General features: G+C 41.1%; 1 protein-coding gene across 1 annotated transcript in view; it reads right to left on the reverse strand.

Annotated features, from left to right (window-relative positions):
• The window catches only part of LOC105816403, a 45,620-nt gene that overhangs the window by 9,356 nt on the left and 22,086 nt on the right, over positions 1–14,178 (reverse strand). Inside the window, exons 4-5 of the mRNA XM_012651813.1 lie at positions 5,960–6,107; positions 4,564–4,778 (exon numbers count right to left, since the gene is read on the reverse strand). Of these exons, the coding sequence (XP_012507267.1) occupies positions 4,564–4,778; positions 5,960–6,107 (363 nt within the window). The remainder of the gene's footprint in view (positions 1–4,563; positions 4,779–5,959; positions 6,108–14,178) is intronic.

Genomic DNA, 14,178 nt, shown 5'->3' on the forward strand with positions numbered 1-14,178 from the left:
AAGTAAATATGTGAGTAAATTCAAGTGAACTACTGACTGTAAAAAATTATCATATTAAATTTTGTGATTTAAAAATATATATACACCAATGTGTGTTATGAAACTAAAACATGTCAACATAGCACATAAGGTGAGAGGGGTTTAAACTGATGTAACTGAAATCCTAGTGTTGTTTGGAAAGTGATAAAAGCACTAGTTGATGGTGCACTTTGAGGTCTCTAGAAGAATGTAAAATTAAAATAGCAAATAATCATGGAAAAACTGGAAAAATAAAACTGGATTAACCCAAAAGAAAGGAAGAAAGGAGAAAAAAAGTAATATAGAACAGGTGGGCCAAATATAAATCAAAGCGTAAAGAGCTATAACTTCAAATATGTCAGGAATTACATTTAATATAAATGGACTAAATATACCAACAAAAACTCAGTGATCTCCAGATTGAATTTAAGAAATAAAGAGAGAGTTCTTAAACATAAAGACACAGAAAGTTTGAAAGTAAAGAATAGAAAAACATATTCCATGCAAACACTAACCAAAAGAAAGCTGGTATAGCCATACACTCCTGTCATCAGAGAATGTAGACTTATAGGCAAGAGGCATATTAGAGAGAAATAACAATATTTCATAATGATAAAACAATCAATTTTTAAAGAAGATAAAACAATTCCCAATCAATACTCACTTAATGAAATAGCTTTGAACCACGTAAAGCAGGTGTCTCTCTTCCTTGCAGTGAAACAAGATAGTTCAGGCGTGTTCATCTTGCGGTAGCAGTGCACGTGGAGGAGAGCAGTGGGAAAAAGCAAGGCCCTCGAGGCGTGATGCTGGGACTGGTGCGCCGTCGGTTCTGCCATCATTAGCCAAAGCAGGACGTGGGGCCAACTCGAACATCCGGGGCAGAGAAGCCCAAGCCTCACAGTGAGGCCTTGGCAAGGGGGCTGCAGAATAGGCTCCAGGGACGCAAACTACCACGACGTGCACGTATCAAAGTGCTGGAAAAATCAAAGGACCCGTAGAAAGGGAGGAACCCACCGAGGCAACACAGAACTTAGACTATCTCATGAGTTATGAAAATTTTCCATGCCCCAAACTCTAATCAAGCACAAGTAAAATTTTAGAAGGGAGATAACAGAATGTGCTTATTTTCTCCAGTCACCATTTATTTTGTTTAACTGGGAACCTCCACTTGCCTTCTGCTGTTCCTATAGAGAACAACATAGCTGTAAGTTAATCCAATTGGCAGTGAAACTGCCAATATTCAACTGTATTTGATCTGCAAACCTGGCAAATATATGTTCAACCTAATCACAAGTGAAGCTAGAACAGTGACTAAGAAAAGGACTGATTGGTAATAGCACAGCTAAATGAGAGTCTGAATGGCATGTAGCACTATTTGAAGACTAAGTTATAAGAAAACGTAACAGAATAGGTGACTAGAAAATGAATCATGCATAATAAAAATGATTTTCATTTGGGATATCATAAAAGAGTTCTTCATGAGAAAGACACTTTGGAATTCTATTAATTATCTGAGCTATACTCTAAATATTAAAGTTTAAAAACAAGAGTCCTCCCCTCCCAGACCCCCACGTGCCCCCAAATTTTCCACCATTAAGGGAGAGAAAAGCTGTGAACCAAGCTCTTCTTGGTTATTTATGAAGTCAACCTTGAACACTGACCTTTCTCTTTTATTCTTCAGCAGTTATTGCCCACAAGTTACTAATGAACAGAAGCCCAATCCTAATTTAACAGAAATTGGAATCAGACAAAAGCACGTTAGAGCATTATCTAATGAAAACAGTATAGCTCTGGCACCGAGTAGAACGCGGGCCCTGAAAACCTGCGTTCCTGGGTTGGGGATTAAAAGGATGGAAAGGACACCAAGCACTTGAGAAAACAGCAGGAGAAGGACTGCTCTATTTTTTGCATTAATATAAAAGGAAGCAGAGTGATTTAAAGAACTCTGAAATTGAGAAAAAATAAAATTGTCACAGTAAAAAAGAGAAAGACACAGAATCCAATACTGACTGTTTAAACACATGGACACTATGGTTTGATACTGACCCTCTGAAAGTAGCAAAGAAGTCGCTGCCATCAATCGCTGTCTCAATCTATCAGAACAGGTGTCCATATAATTACCCTTTATAAAACTTTTGTGGGTATCACCCATCAAGCACATGGAATTGGTAGTCAGAGGACGTGAGTACTCTCCCTGTCTCTGATACTTGTCTGTAGTTTTTACACTGAAGTCTCTTAAATGGGGCTTCTCAGTTTGCTTATTTGGAATATTTGGCTACCAATATCTGCCTTTCCGACTGCACAAATATATCAAATATCAAGTGGAATCATGGAAATACAACTGGAAAGTCTTATATTTGCTATTATTACTGGAGATATTACTGGTTTTTAATAAAAAATCTATAAACATTTAATTTGTAACACACTTGCTTTACGTATATTGTTAGTATAAATGTAAAATAAATATCTGAAATTTGGATTAATTCATTATTCAGTTTTCATTATTTTCTATCAGAGTTTTTTTCTGAATTGCTCATTCATTCTTTCATTCATTCAACATAGAGCGATTGTGCACTCAGTATGTTCCCGCCACTGTACTAGGTGCTGGTGCTATAGCCGTAAATATCTTTCCCACCTCGTGTACCCTGAAATCCAATGAGGAGGAAAGAAATTAGACCACTAACAGGACAGATATAGATACATTTACCAAAAGTGACTGGAGCACATGAAGTCAGACTGTGGACTTCCATGAGAATTCATAATGAGAAACCAAATTTAGACTGAGGGCCTGGGAAACGCCATTTAAACTAAGATCTGAGAGATGAGAAGCCAATAACGCTGAAAGCACAGGGAAGGAGCATTTCAAGCAGGGGAACTGCAGGTGCAGAGGCTCTGAGCCTGTAGGAAGCTTGGTGCAGTCAAGAGCGGACAGGTAGCAGGTGATGCGGGGGATGGCGGCAAGAGGTGAGATCGGAGAATTATTCAGGGACGAGGTCACTCAGGCCTTGCTGGGAGTCTGAACATTAATTTAGCAGCAAAGGAAAGGCTCTGAAAGTATTGAACAGGGACATAATTCTATCAGATCTGCGTTTTCAAAAGGTAACTTGAGCTGCGCTGTGGAGAATATAATGTAGTCAGCTATGAGTAGAGACAGAATGACCTAAAATTGGAAAGCAATTTTAGTGATCTGGGTGACACCAGGGTTGGATTAAGTTGGTGAGTAGAGCTAGAGAGAACTGAAATCATATTAATACAAAGTATGATTTGTGGGTAGAGCACAGAATTCCGAGATTCATTGGACATGGAGGGCAGATGAGCCATGGACTCAGGTTCTGGCATAAGAACCTGGGTGTCCCCTTCTTACTCTTGAGAGATGCCACTGAAGGCCCAGACGGCATTAGAGCAGAAGAAATTTATTTTTCAGTCTCAGGGCTCTGGGAAACCAACCTACTGTCTTCAGCATGTCTTCAAGCGTCTTTGGAGAATTGACTTTGCGTCACTTTGGGAATCGATCTGAGTACAGTACATAATAAAGACTGGCGAGGCCAAGGCCGGAGACGAGTAGCACATTTAGGAGGCTGGCGCTTAATGTAGGGTAACCTGGAGGCAGATGGACAGATTCGCAACCTAGTTAGAAGGCAGAGTCAGGTTTGAGTCAATGGGTGGCTATTGGTAACACTTCATGAGGTAGAACACAATGGAAAAGGAGCAGATATTTCCCAGAGGAGAAGAGAGGATAATCCCGTCTCAGAGCGTTGTGTTTTAAGTGCTCACAGGCCCAGTGTGGAGAGGTGACCCATGGAGGTGGTACCACAAGCTGAAGCTCCTCAGATCTGGGTTGAGCATATAGAGTTGGAAGTTATTGGGCAGTGTGTAAGTGCTACTGCAAAGAGTGCATGCGGATAAAGGCTCAGAGAGAGCTTGGGAGTAGGATAAGAGGCCTAGAACCAACCTGCAGGCAGTGTTAACCTCCAGGGGATGGCACGAAAGAGAGGAGCACGGGAAGACGCCTGGGAACCAGGAGAACACGGCAGTGTCAAGAAGGGCCTGTGGCCACCTGTGCAGGTGAGCAGGGTTCTGGGAGCACCCCACACCCACACCCCACTCTAGATGTGGAAGTGAAGAAAACGCATATGCTAAGCCAGGAATCTGTGGAAACACACAATGTTTGAAGGAGTAATGAGAATATCATTGTAAATGGAGTGTAGAAAAGTAGATAAAATAAAACTCGGAAGAGATGCCACCTGTAAGTGACATCATATGCCATGATAAGCAAAGTTTGAGAATATAAAAAGGGCAGTGGAAAAACAAATCAAAATGCTAAAACCTTCATTAATAACGTAAACCATAAAGTATTATATTACTGTCAACAATAAGAATAAAATCACTGCACTTGAACAATTATTCTTCTAAAGAAAAAGTGACAATGTAGAGATCCATTCTTTCTAAAGAATTACTTTAAGTTGGTTAGTAGTGGTGATATATTATTTGTCTGCATGTTCGCCTTTTCTTTTTCTTTTTCTTTTTTTCCCAACATTCCCTTACGCCCAACAGCATGTGTTTACAGAAGCTCACAGTTCTAGCAGATTCCACAACAGCTGAACTGCTCAGTGGCCCTCTCCGGGACCAGGCATGGAGCTTTGATCTTCTGGGTACCGACCTCCAGCCCAAGGAACTGGAGTAGTGTCTCCTCATGAAGGAACATCGAGCTAATGGCAAATCGCCATCAAAGAGCATGTTCTGCTTTGAAGTCAGCAAACCTAAAGTTGTTTCAGAGTAATGAGAGGAGAAGCTAATTTCATAGCATTAAAGAGAAATTCTAAGTATCAGACACCTTAGCCACTGAAACGCAGAGCCCAGTGACAGATCCCAGAGAGCGCGGTGGTGGGAGGAAGAGAACGATGGAGGGAGAGGAGTTTGATGGTGAAGCGGCACCGTTACATTCAGCCCCATGGAAATGCAAACACTGGGAAATGGAGGCAGAGCTGGGGAATCAGCGGGGCTGTACAGGGGCGAAGGAATTGAGTGGAAAGAACAGTACCTGAGACCACAGTAGTGGTCAGAGATGCTGCATAGATGGCAGATACTATGACTACACTTTAGAAAATTAATGTTTGGCAAAGCTAAAGCTGTGACCAAGCGGAGAACAGGGGTGGCTGTGTGTAAATGGTGTGAGAGGAAGGTCCAACCTGACCCAGATCTAAGCCACTTAAGACATTTCCATCCAGTCTATTCTTTGAATTGTTCTCCAGTTCCATACAGGAGTATTTTAAGTTTTGTTCCATTTAGACAATAATTTAAGGCATTTTGATAATAATGTAAAGAAATAATACAAGTAGGTTCTGGATCATCAAATGACAACTGTATGTGTGCTCCATACAATTTCATCACCTGCTCTTTGTGCTTGTGTTATACGCATGTCAGCTCCATTCTTTCTACTTTTATTACAACCGACTTAATACATAAACATGAGTTCCCACCACGTGAAGGGAAGTGAAGCGCAGCCGGCTGTACTGTGGGCGTCATGGTCACGTTAGCAGAGAAAAGCAGGAAGAACTGAGTCATCGTGAGCAATGAGCCCCAGCATCACTTAGCATTCCCACACTGAGCGTCATCTCAGCTTCAGAAAAGCAGCCCCTGTTGTCAGTTTGAACTGTATCAGGTGTATGAGAGACCTACTATGCTGCAAGTACTTTGCTAAACTCTGGGAATCTAAAGACAGATGTGTTTCAGTTGAGGTCCATCTCTAAATTCAGCTATAGAATAACTAAAGTCCACATTTTCATTGGTAGACCCAAAAAGCTTTCCATTAAAAATTAGTTCTACTTGCACAATTATTTAAAAAGCCAGAACAAGTCAAGTTCAACATCTCATGCCAGCGTTGGCTTTTACAACATCTCAGGCCAACAGTGATTTCCCACGGGAAATAAGCACCACTTACTGTATGCACAGCCGTACACTTCGATCCGCATCCCAATCCTGCCCTTAGGGCTCCAGGCTAAAGGGAGGAAGCGCAGGAACCTGGCTTCGAAGGGAGGCTGGAGTCTATAGTGCACCACGCTGTCTGCATTTGTGTTTCCTGGAAATCCCTGGGAGAGAACAGAGAAAGGGATCAATGTGTCTGCAGAATATAATCTTTATGTCATTAGCTCTGATGCCAATGAGCGATGTATGCTCACTTTGTCACTGTGCAAAGAGCTATCTTCTCAAAAAAAACATGCTAATGTTTAACAAGGATGTGAGGACCTTTCTCGGTCCTGGATTAGTCGCCATTGTCTAAGTTTTCTTTATTTACAGGGTATTTTCAATTTCATCGGCACCATTAAAATGTCTACAAACATGACGACCTCCATGAAGTTTGCTTTTCTAAAGTGTTCGCCCTGCAAATCCCCCCTCGTCTGCCAGTAGTGAGGATGCTCACGTGAAACCCCAGCATCATCCAGCAGGGTGATCGAGCACGGTGGTCACGTGCACAGGACCTCCAGTAAGGAGCCTGGATCTGGAACTAGAGAGCTGGCAGGGACCCAGACATAATTCCAGCCCTGTGTCCTTAGTTTACAAATGAGAAACTACAGTCCAGGGAGAAGAAAGACTTTCTGGAGGTAGGACCGCCATCCTGCACTGTGGCACGACTACGTCTGGCTTGTGTTTCAGTCTCGGTGGTCACCGCCTGTTCTCAGGCCGAATCCCCTTCACAGAGAACACGGCTCCGTGCACGACTCATTCACTGCTGTCCCCAGGAACCCAAGTTCCTACGGCAGCTTCTGGGCGGGCCCGAGAGGAACACGCTGCCATTATCTGCTCCAGGACAAGGGGGAGCGCTTGGGCTCAGTCTCACCGTCTGGACATCAGGAAGGGTGAGTGAGAAGAAACAAAGTTTCTTTGAATAATTTATGTCTCTGTTTTCAGATTTTTAAAAATATAGAATGTAGCTCGTGCAGGAAGAAGAAAAGCGTCGACGCTCCTGTACATACCAATTTATGTTTGGTCATTTGCCAATGACTTGTTCGATGCATAAGGTAGAAATTATAATCATGACCATTCACAGGGAAGTGAAAACTCAGAAAAGTTAACACTGAACACCCAGAGAGTCTGTTCCACACAGTCCTTCTGCTGTCCAGCTTTGCAAAGCTCCTTTTCCCAGTGTTTCCCAAAGTCGTCTGTGGATTTTATGTGAAAGAGAAAGTGCGTGGGCAGGATGAGGGGTTCACGGAGCAACAGCTTGCCTGTGGATGAAGATTTAAATCAGACTTCTTACAGTTGATCCTGCAACTAAAGCGACATTACAGAGAAAGTCAGAGACTCTTTTATTTTAGAATAATGAAATTAGGAGTGAAAAGTATACTTTCTGATACTCTTGCACTAGAATGAGTGTCCCCTAGGGTGCCTGGGGCAGGTAGTTCACCTAAATGTGCGGTGAAGCCTGTTAGTTCAACTAAGAACCTGAATGTTACCTGCCTAATTATTTTTGCTTTATTAAAGAATGTGTCAGGCTTAACAACAAAACAAACTGAGTAAAGATCAGTCTGTTTAGTCCCAGACCACCGGTGGGCCTCCCTTGGTATAAATAAATGGAAATAAAAACACAGAAAATGTCTTAGTGAATGTGGTCAGTTTTAATGCTAGTGTGTAAGTCAGTCTTGGTGATAGTTCATCTACTGCTAGTTAATGTCAATTCTGAGGTACTTAATCATTTTATTCTTATTCAACTAAAGTGCCATCTACGTCAACATCACTTTTCAAGAATTAACAATCACTATGCCTGTCAGGCTGAACCCAGAGGCTGGTGGGAGGCTCCTTGGAAATTTTCCCTTTAAATGGGCCCCACCCCTTTGAGAGGCCGCCCAAACCCAAGTATAAAAGCCCTAGATGCCCGCCATGTCAGCCCGTCTGTATGCAGATGTTAAAATAAACTTCTTTTCACGTATCCGGCCCTGTGTGTTCCTCCCTTGGCGTTTCTAACATTGCCAACTTCAGGTGAAATATTTGCATCCCTTTTGCACCCCAAAGGGGAAATTAAGAATGTCCACCCAGAACCTTTCATCTGGACACCTGAGGCTGACCTGGGTAAAAGAAGCATGTCCCAGCTCCACCCCTTCAAATTTCGTGGTCTTAGGCTGTTACTCTCTGCTGCAAGCTGCAGTTTCTTCATCTATAGAACCTAAAACCGAAGGTTGGAGTAATGATTGAGACAATACACGGAAAGCTTCTGCCCATCACCTGCCTAGAGGTGGCTCCTGTGATTGTGACCGAAGCTGATGATGTTTTGGTTCTTGTTGGCATGGTTGGCAGAGACGGTTCTTCCACCAGACTCTGAATCCCATTACATAGGTTCTAACTCGGGTTTAATATCTGAGACAAACAGCTAAACAACTAACCTGGGAACATCAGCTCCTGTGGGCATTTTGACTTCAACATTAAAATTCAGATTGAAGAATTAAAATCCATTTTTTCTGTAGCTGACAAAATTATTTAAACCTCAGTACAAATAACATAATAACAATCTTTCAAAGAAACCCATTGGTCAAATCTAGCACTCACAGGACAGAGTCAGCGATGGTGCTCATGTGATATCCTGGTTTTCTGAATAATGTTAAACGCATGGATACTCTTGGTTGATTATTAAATACTCAGATAAACAGCCATAAGCAGAAAATTTCCTTCAACATAAGATTCTTTGACAATTATTTTTAAGAAGGCTCATAGATTTGTCATTATGAAACATTTCTGTCTTAATGGATTTTAATCCTCAAATCTTTATTTTAAATTATGAGTTATAGAAATCAGTCTGAATTTTACAGAAACTATTAAGTCTCTACCATATGTCACCACTGCACTGTGCAGTTTCATAGGTTATTCCAGCAGCATGCTGGTTCCTGTGGCTGTGGAAGGCTTGTGCTATGTTTTAGAGTCTCCTGTATGTGGCCCATCACGTGATGGAGAACATGGGCTGCAAAGTCAGAGACTCGCCTCTGAGTCCAAGTCCCCACACTTACTGGCTCTGTGACTGCAGGCAAGTTACGCAACCACGAGAAGCACCAGCTTTCTCCTCTGAACAGTGGATCAGTGATAGCCAAGAGTCACGAGATTCTCACACGTCTCTTAAGCGCTTAGCATAGGACCAGCATATGGTGAATAATCAACAGCAAACACCGCTTACAATCACCTACCGCTATTACCACGCTAATGAGATTTCCTCCTGCTTAGCCTGACACTACCGCTCCTGAAAAGCAGGGACGAGTCTGCGCGCTTTCCCCCCGGTTCTCACATTGACTCATCTCAAGCTCTTAGGTCTGCAGCCCCTCACAGGCAGGTGACATTAGGCAAGAATGGTACTATTTTTGTCTCCGTTATTTTCAGAGGATTATAGATAATGGTATCGCATGCAAACTTGCTTCTTATTTGAATCAGTATCTATAATTGGCTATGTGAACACTTGTACTTAATTATTTTAAAGTAAGCACTAGAATTCATTATTTTAATTAATATTTTACTAGCCACTAGAGTATATTAATGTTTATTAACATAAATAAAATGAGAACAATGTGACTTCACCTTATTCTAATATTATTAAATGAACTGAACTAGGAATTAAGAAATGTGGGCTGTGGTGCGGGTTTTTCCCTTAATTAGCTGTGAGAGCCAGGGTAAGTCACCTGAGGGCTCAGTAGATCTGGAGGCATAGTATAAAGTGCTGCGGAATCTCAGATTCTCTCCAGCGCTAAAAGGTCATGGCCTGAAATTGTGGGTTTATTTCAGGTGTACACAAAATAATTATTACAGAGAAAATGAATGAATAATCAGTGATAAAATATGTATGTGTATACAAACATTTGCATATGTTTAATTAATGAAATATATAATTGTTAAAAAAAATGAAACACTGAGAATACATTTGAATATCATTTGATACGTGAACATCCCAATTTTTATAAAATAAAAATGAATTAATTTACCATATTTGAATCATAAGTCAAAAAAACAAAGTATAGCTCATGTTAAAAAAGACAACTCAGATAAATGCTTCCTCATGTTTGCTCACTATGGGCAACTTTGAGGAAACGATCATTCGGAAACATGAGGCATCCAAGATATGAATCCAGGTTATCCGAAATGTCATTTAAAAAATAATTTGGATAGAGAAGAACAGAACTAGCCGTTTGGTCCTTTGTCTATATTAAATATATCTAAATATATTAAACAGTTTAATAGGGTTTCTGAGATATTGCTATTGACTTTAAGTGATTACATTCATTAAATGTTAAAATACCTTTTTAAAAAGCAGATAATTCATCTAACTTGTCATTTTACTTGGACCTGGGACAAATTCGCTGTGTAAGACTGACGATAAGTCTTCTTGCTCTCGATTTCCCTATTATGATTGTAAGCCTTGGTGCTTTCAAAGTTCAGGGTATACTGGTGCCATCTCTGGTTTCTCAGAGACTTTCAGCGATCAGCCTGCTTCTAGCAGATAGTAGGCATTGTTGCAAAATCAGGAATTCTTCAAGGGTAATAAACGTCTGCTGTGTTGAATTTTACGCTAGGGTCCCCAAGACTCACACCCCTTTCTTAACCCTCACAATCTTTACCAGTGGTTAACACAAAGCTGGTGCCAGGTGAGCACTGGTGAATTGGCTCAATTGTCAGAGTCAGTCTTCCTAGGACAGGCAGTCGTTGGTTATGGATGACCCAAATTAGCAGGGCTCCCAAGGCTCCCCATGAGGATAATTTATAATTAAATAATTAAATTAATAATTCGGGAATTAGTTTCTTCCGAGCATGTAAACAAACCCTTATGGCTTACGCAGTTGGTGCAGCATCTTTATGCTAGCAGCTGGTCTCATTGTTTATATGGTCACTTACACACAGTATCACTTTCGTCTTGACTTTTTTATTTGATTTAGTGAGTCTGTGCTTACCCTTATGACCATGCAAAGGTCCACTCCAAGTCCAGGTACTTGGCACGTGGCTTTCGGTCACTGGGTACAGCTTAGAGGTGCCTCCTGTTAGTCCGCTCCCTCCCCAACCTTGTGGGGGCAACGCGAAGGCTGCAGCCACAAAGCTGAGTCCTGTGCTGACCTGGTGTTGTGCAGCTGAGAGCTCAGGATGCCTTTACCTGCTGCGTGGCCCCCACCACACCTGTTGTCTGGCGCAATGACTCTGCACGGACTCCAGGCAGGTCCCCGATCTGTGACAGCAGCAAGAGCCCTCTCACTACTCGGCCACAGCACCCGGAGGGTAAGCACAGTGCCCCGCACTCTGTCCTGCTGATCTTCCCCACACGTGCTTTGACATTGTCAAATGTATCACCTCTTCACCTCTTTTTTCCACGCAGAGTGCCATGTTGCTTCTGTGTGGTTGCACAATGTTCCTTCTGAGAATAGCTGTCCATGGGTAGCACCTGCTTTCCATTTACTCTTCTTTCCTTGGGAGCTGCAGGTTCACAGGCTGCTTCCAATCTGCCATTCTTCCCCCTCCTGATGTCTCTTTCCCATGGAGGCTTTGGGATAAATTCTTCCAGTAGTGGCAGCTGGCCCCTGTGCCTACTCTTGCTGGCGGCCGGAGGGGAAACTTTCCTTGGGCAGAGAGGCGCACTCACAACTCGCTTGGTTGGTACAGACTTCCTTCCCTGCAGTGGCCACGTGTGTGGGGATTGGTGGCACAAACTGGCTGTGGCAGAGCTTGCTCGGGCTGGGGCTGGGGCCAGGGCTGGGGCTGGGGCTCGGGCATGGGTGGCCTCATTCAGCTCTGCTGTGGACCTCTGGGTGACTCTGCTGTGGATCGCTGGGTGCTGCATCTGTCCCACAGGCTGGAGCCCCTGACACTGGCAGCAGCCTTTCTGCCAGGCTTCAAGCCCCTCAGGGTTTGTTTTCTAGCGAGATCTTGCTACTTCTCATTCTGCTCCCAAACTCTTCCTGTGCATCCTCCACTAGGTCTTGACACTTGTCCCTCAGAGTGACACCTGAGCTATGTTTCCATTTCAACTAAAACTTTTTCTTCTTGTCTCCTCACCCCTCTCCACCTGGATAAATTATTTTATTCCTTGTGATTAATCTTTGCTCTCTTCCCATCAGCCCAGACCTAGAAACCACTGATCTGTTAACTCAATCATTAATTTATATATTATTATATAATAGTACGGAATCCTAGGTATTTGTTTCAAACTTTGGGTTATAATCCAAGATTACTTTATTTATTTACTATCCCTATAGTTTTCCTTTTCCAGAATGGCATAATTGGAATCATACGACATGCAGCCTTTTCAGATTTGCTTCTTTCAATGCATTTAAGGTTTCCTCATGGTTTCATGTGTCTTCATAGTGCATTCCTTTTTATCAATTAATAATGTTCCGTTATATGCATGTGCCACAGTTCGTTTACGCTTTCCCCTATCGAAGGACTTCTTGGTGGTTTTGTTTTAGGCAATTATGAAGAAAGTTAATATAAACATTGCATTAATGTTTTTGTGCTCATATAAGTTTTGAAATATGTTAGATGAATACTCAGGAGCACATTTACTGGAAGGTACAGCAAGTTATTTTTATCTTCAAAAGTAACTTCCAAACTGTCTTCCAATATGCCTGTCCCATCTCGCATTTCCATCAGCAATGAATAAGAGTCCTGTTGCCCTGCATCCTTATCAGCAACTGGTATTGTCCAATTTTTCAATTTAGTCATTTTAGGTATCTTGTTCAAATTTTAAATTCCCTAATGACGAATGATATTGAGCATCTTTTCATATGCTTGTTTATCATTTTTATATCTCCCCCATACTTTATATTGTTGATGTCAGAGTTTCTTTCTTTTTATGTTGTGTATTCATGAACAAGTTTGGGGGGGTTATAGTTATTCTTAATACTTTTTGCTTTTAACTGTTATGGTGTGAAAAGTGATTTATGCACAAGCATTAAAGTATTATGATATTCTGTGTTTGTCCACATATTAATCTTTACCAGTGAAATTTGTACCCTAATAAGCTTTTGTGTTGTTATTTAATATTTTATAAATTTCAACTAGAAAAGCTGCCTTTAACACTTTTTGGAAAGCAGGTCTAGCAGTAAAAAATTCCCTAAGTCTTTGTTTATCTGGCACAGATTTCATCAGTCCTTCATTTTTGAAGGTATTTTGAGAAGTACAGTATTCTTCGTTGCCAGAATAAATTCAATGCTTGAATTTATTATCCCACTCTCTCCTGCCTTGCAAGGTTTGTGCTGAGAGACCCATAGGTAGTTTTATGAAAGTTCTCTTGTATATGGCAAGTTGCTTTTCTCTTGCTGCTTTCAAAATTTCTCTTTGTCTTGGACTTTTGACAAATTAATTATAATGGGTCTTGTTGTAGGCCTACTCAGGTTTCAGGTACATAGACATGTTTTGGTTTCATGAATCTGGATATCTATTTCCCTCCTCAGATTTTGGAAGTTTTCAATCATTATTTCCTTAGACTTTCTGCCTCTTTATTCTTCCCTTTGTCTTCTGGAAATGTCATAATATGTATTGGTTTCATAGTATCTACCTGAGCAATATATTTCTAAATTAGAACCTGTATGTGTATACTTATGCAAGTTTCAGTGAGTGAGCTTATGTATAATACAGTTATTGATAATCCCTTTTCAATTATCTAATTTCCTTACAACTTAGGAAGGATCCATTTAACATTTTAAATATGTCTGAAAAATATATCCCATATTTTCTTAATATTTCAGGTTCAACATATAATTTTTCAATAACTACATTTAAAAGTTATTTATTCTGAGCCTTGGCATTGCTAAATAAGATGGCTTCATTTTATATTAGTAATGAATTGGCAAAAAAATTGCTTAATTAACATTGGTTAATTGAGTCATTGTGGAAATAAACATTTGTGTGCACCTGAAAAAGAATTACATGAGAAAACCAGGAAAATAAATAAGTTATTTAATAGCATCAAAAAGTGAACAACTTTTTTAAAAAAACATTCTCCTTAGCAGAGCTACTTCTTGTGTTGTACAGAAGAAGACACACAAACACTTCATCACTGTCACTGCACAGTTCACAAAATAACCTATTATCCCGGGAGCACTCTCCATGTCACCGGGAGCGGTAACAACAAGGCTGGCGATGTGTGACCTTTCACCGTGGTTCCTGGCACCCATGTGTGGAGAGTAAGACAAGCAATTGCTG

The sequence above is a fragment of the Propithecus coquereli genome, unplaced genomic scaffold (genome assembly GCF_000956105.1).
Source record: "Propithecus coquereli isolate 6110/MARCELLA unplaced genomic scaffold, Pcoq_1.0 Scaffold370, whole genome shotgun sequence".
Classification (NCBI taxonomy): domain Eukaryota; kingdom Metazoa; phylum Chordata; class Mammalia; order Primates; family Indriidae; genus Propithecus; species Propithecus coquereli.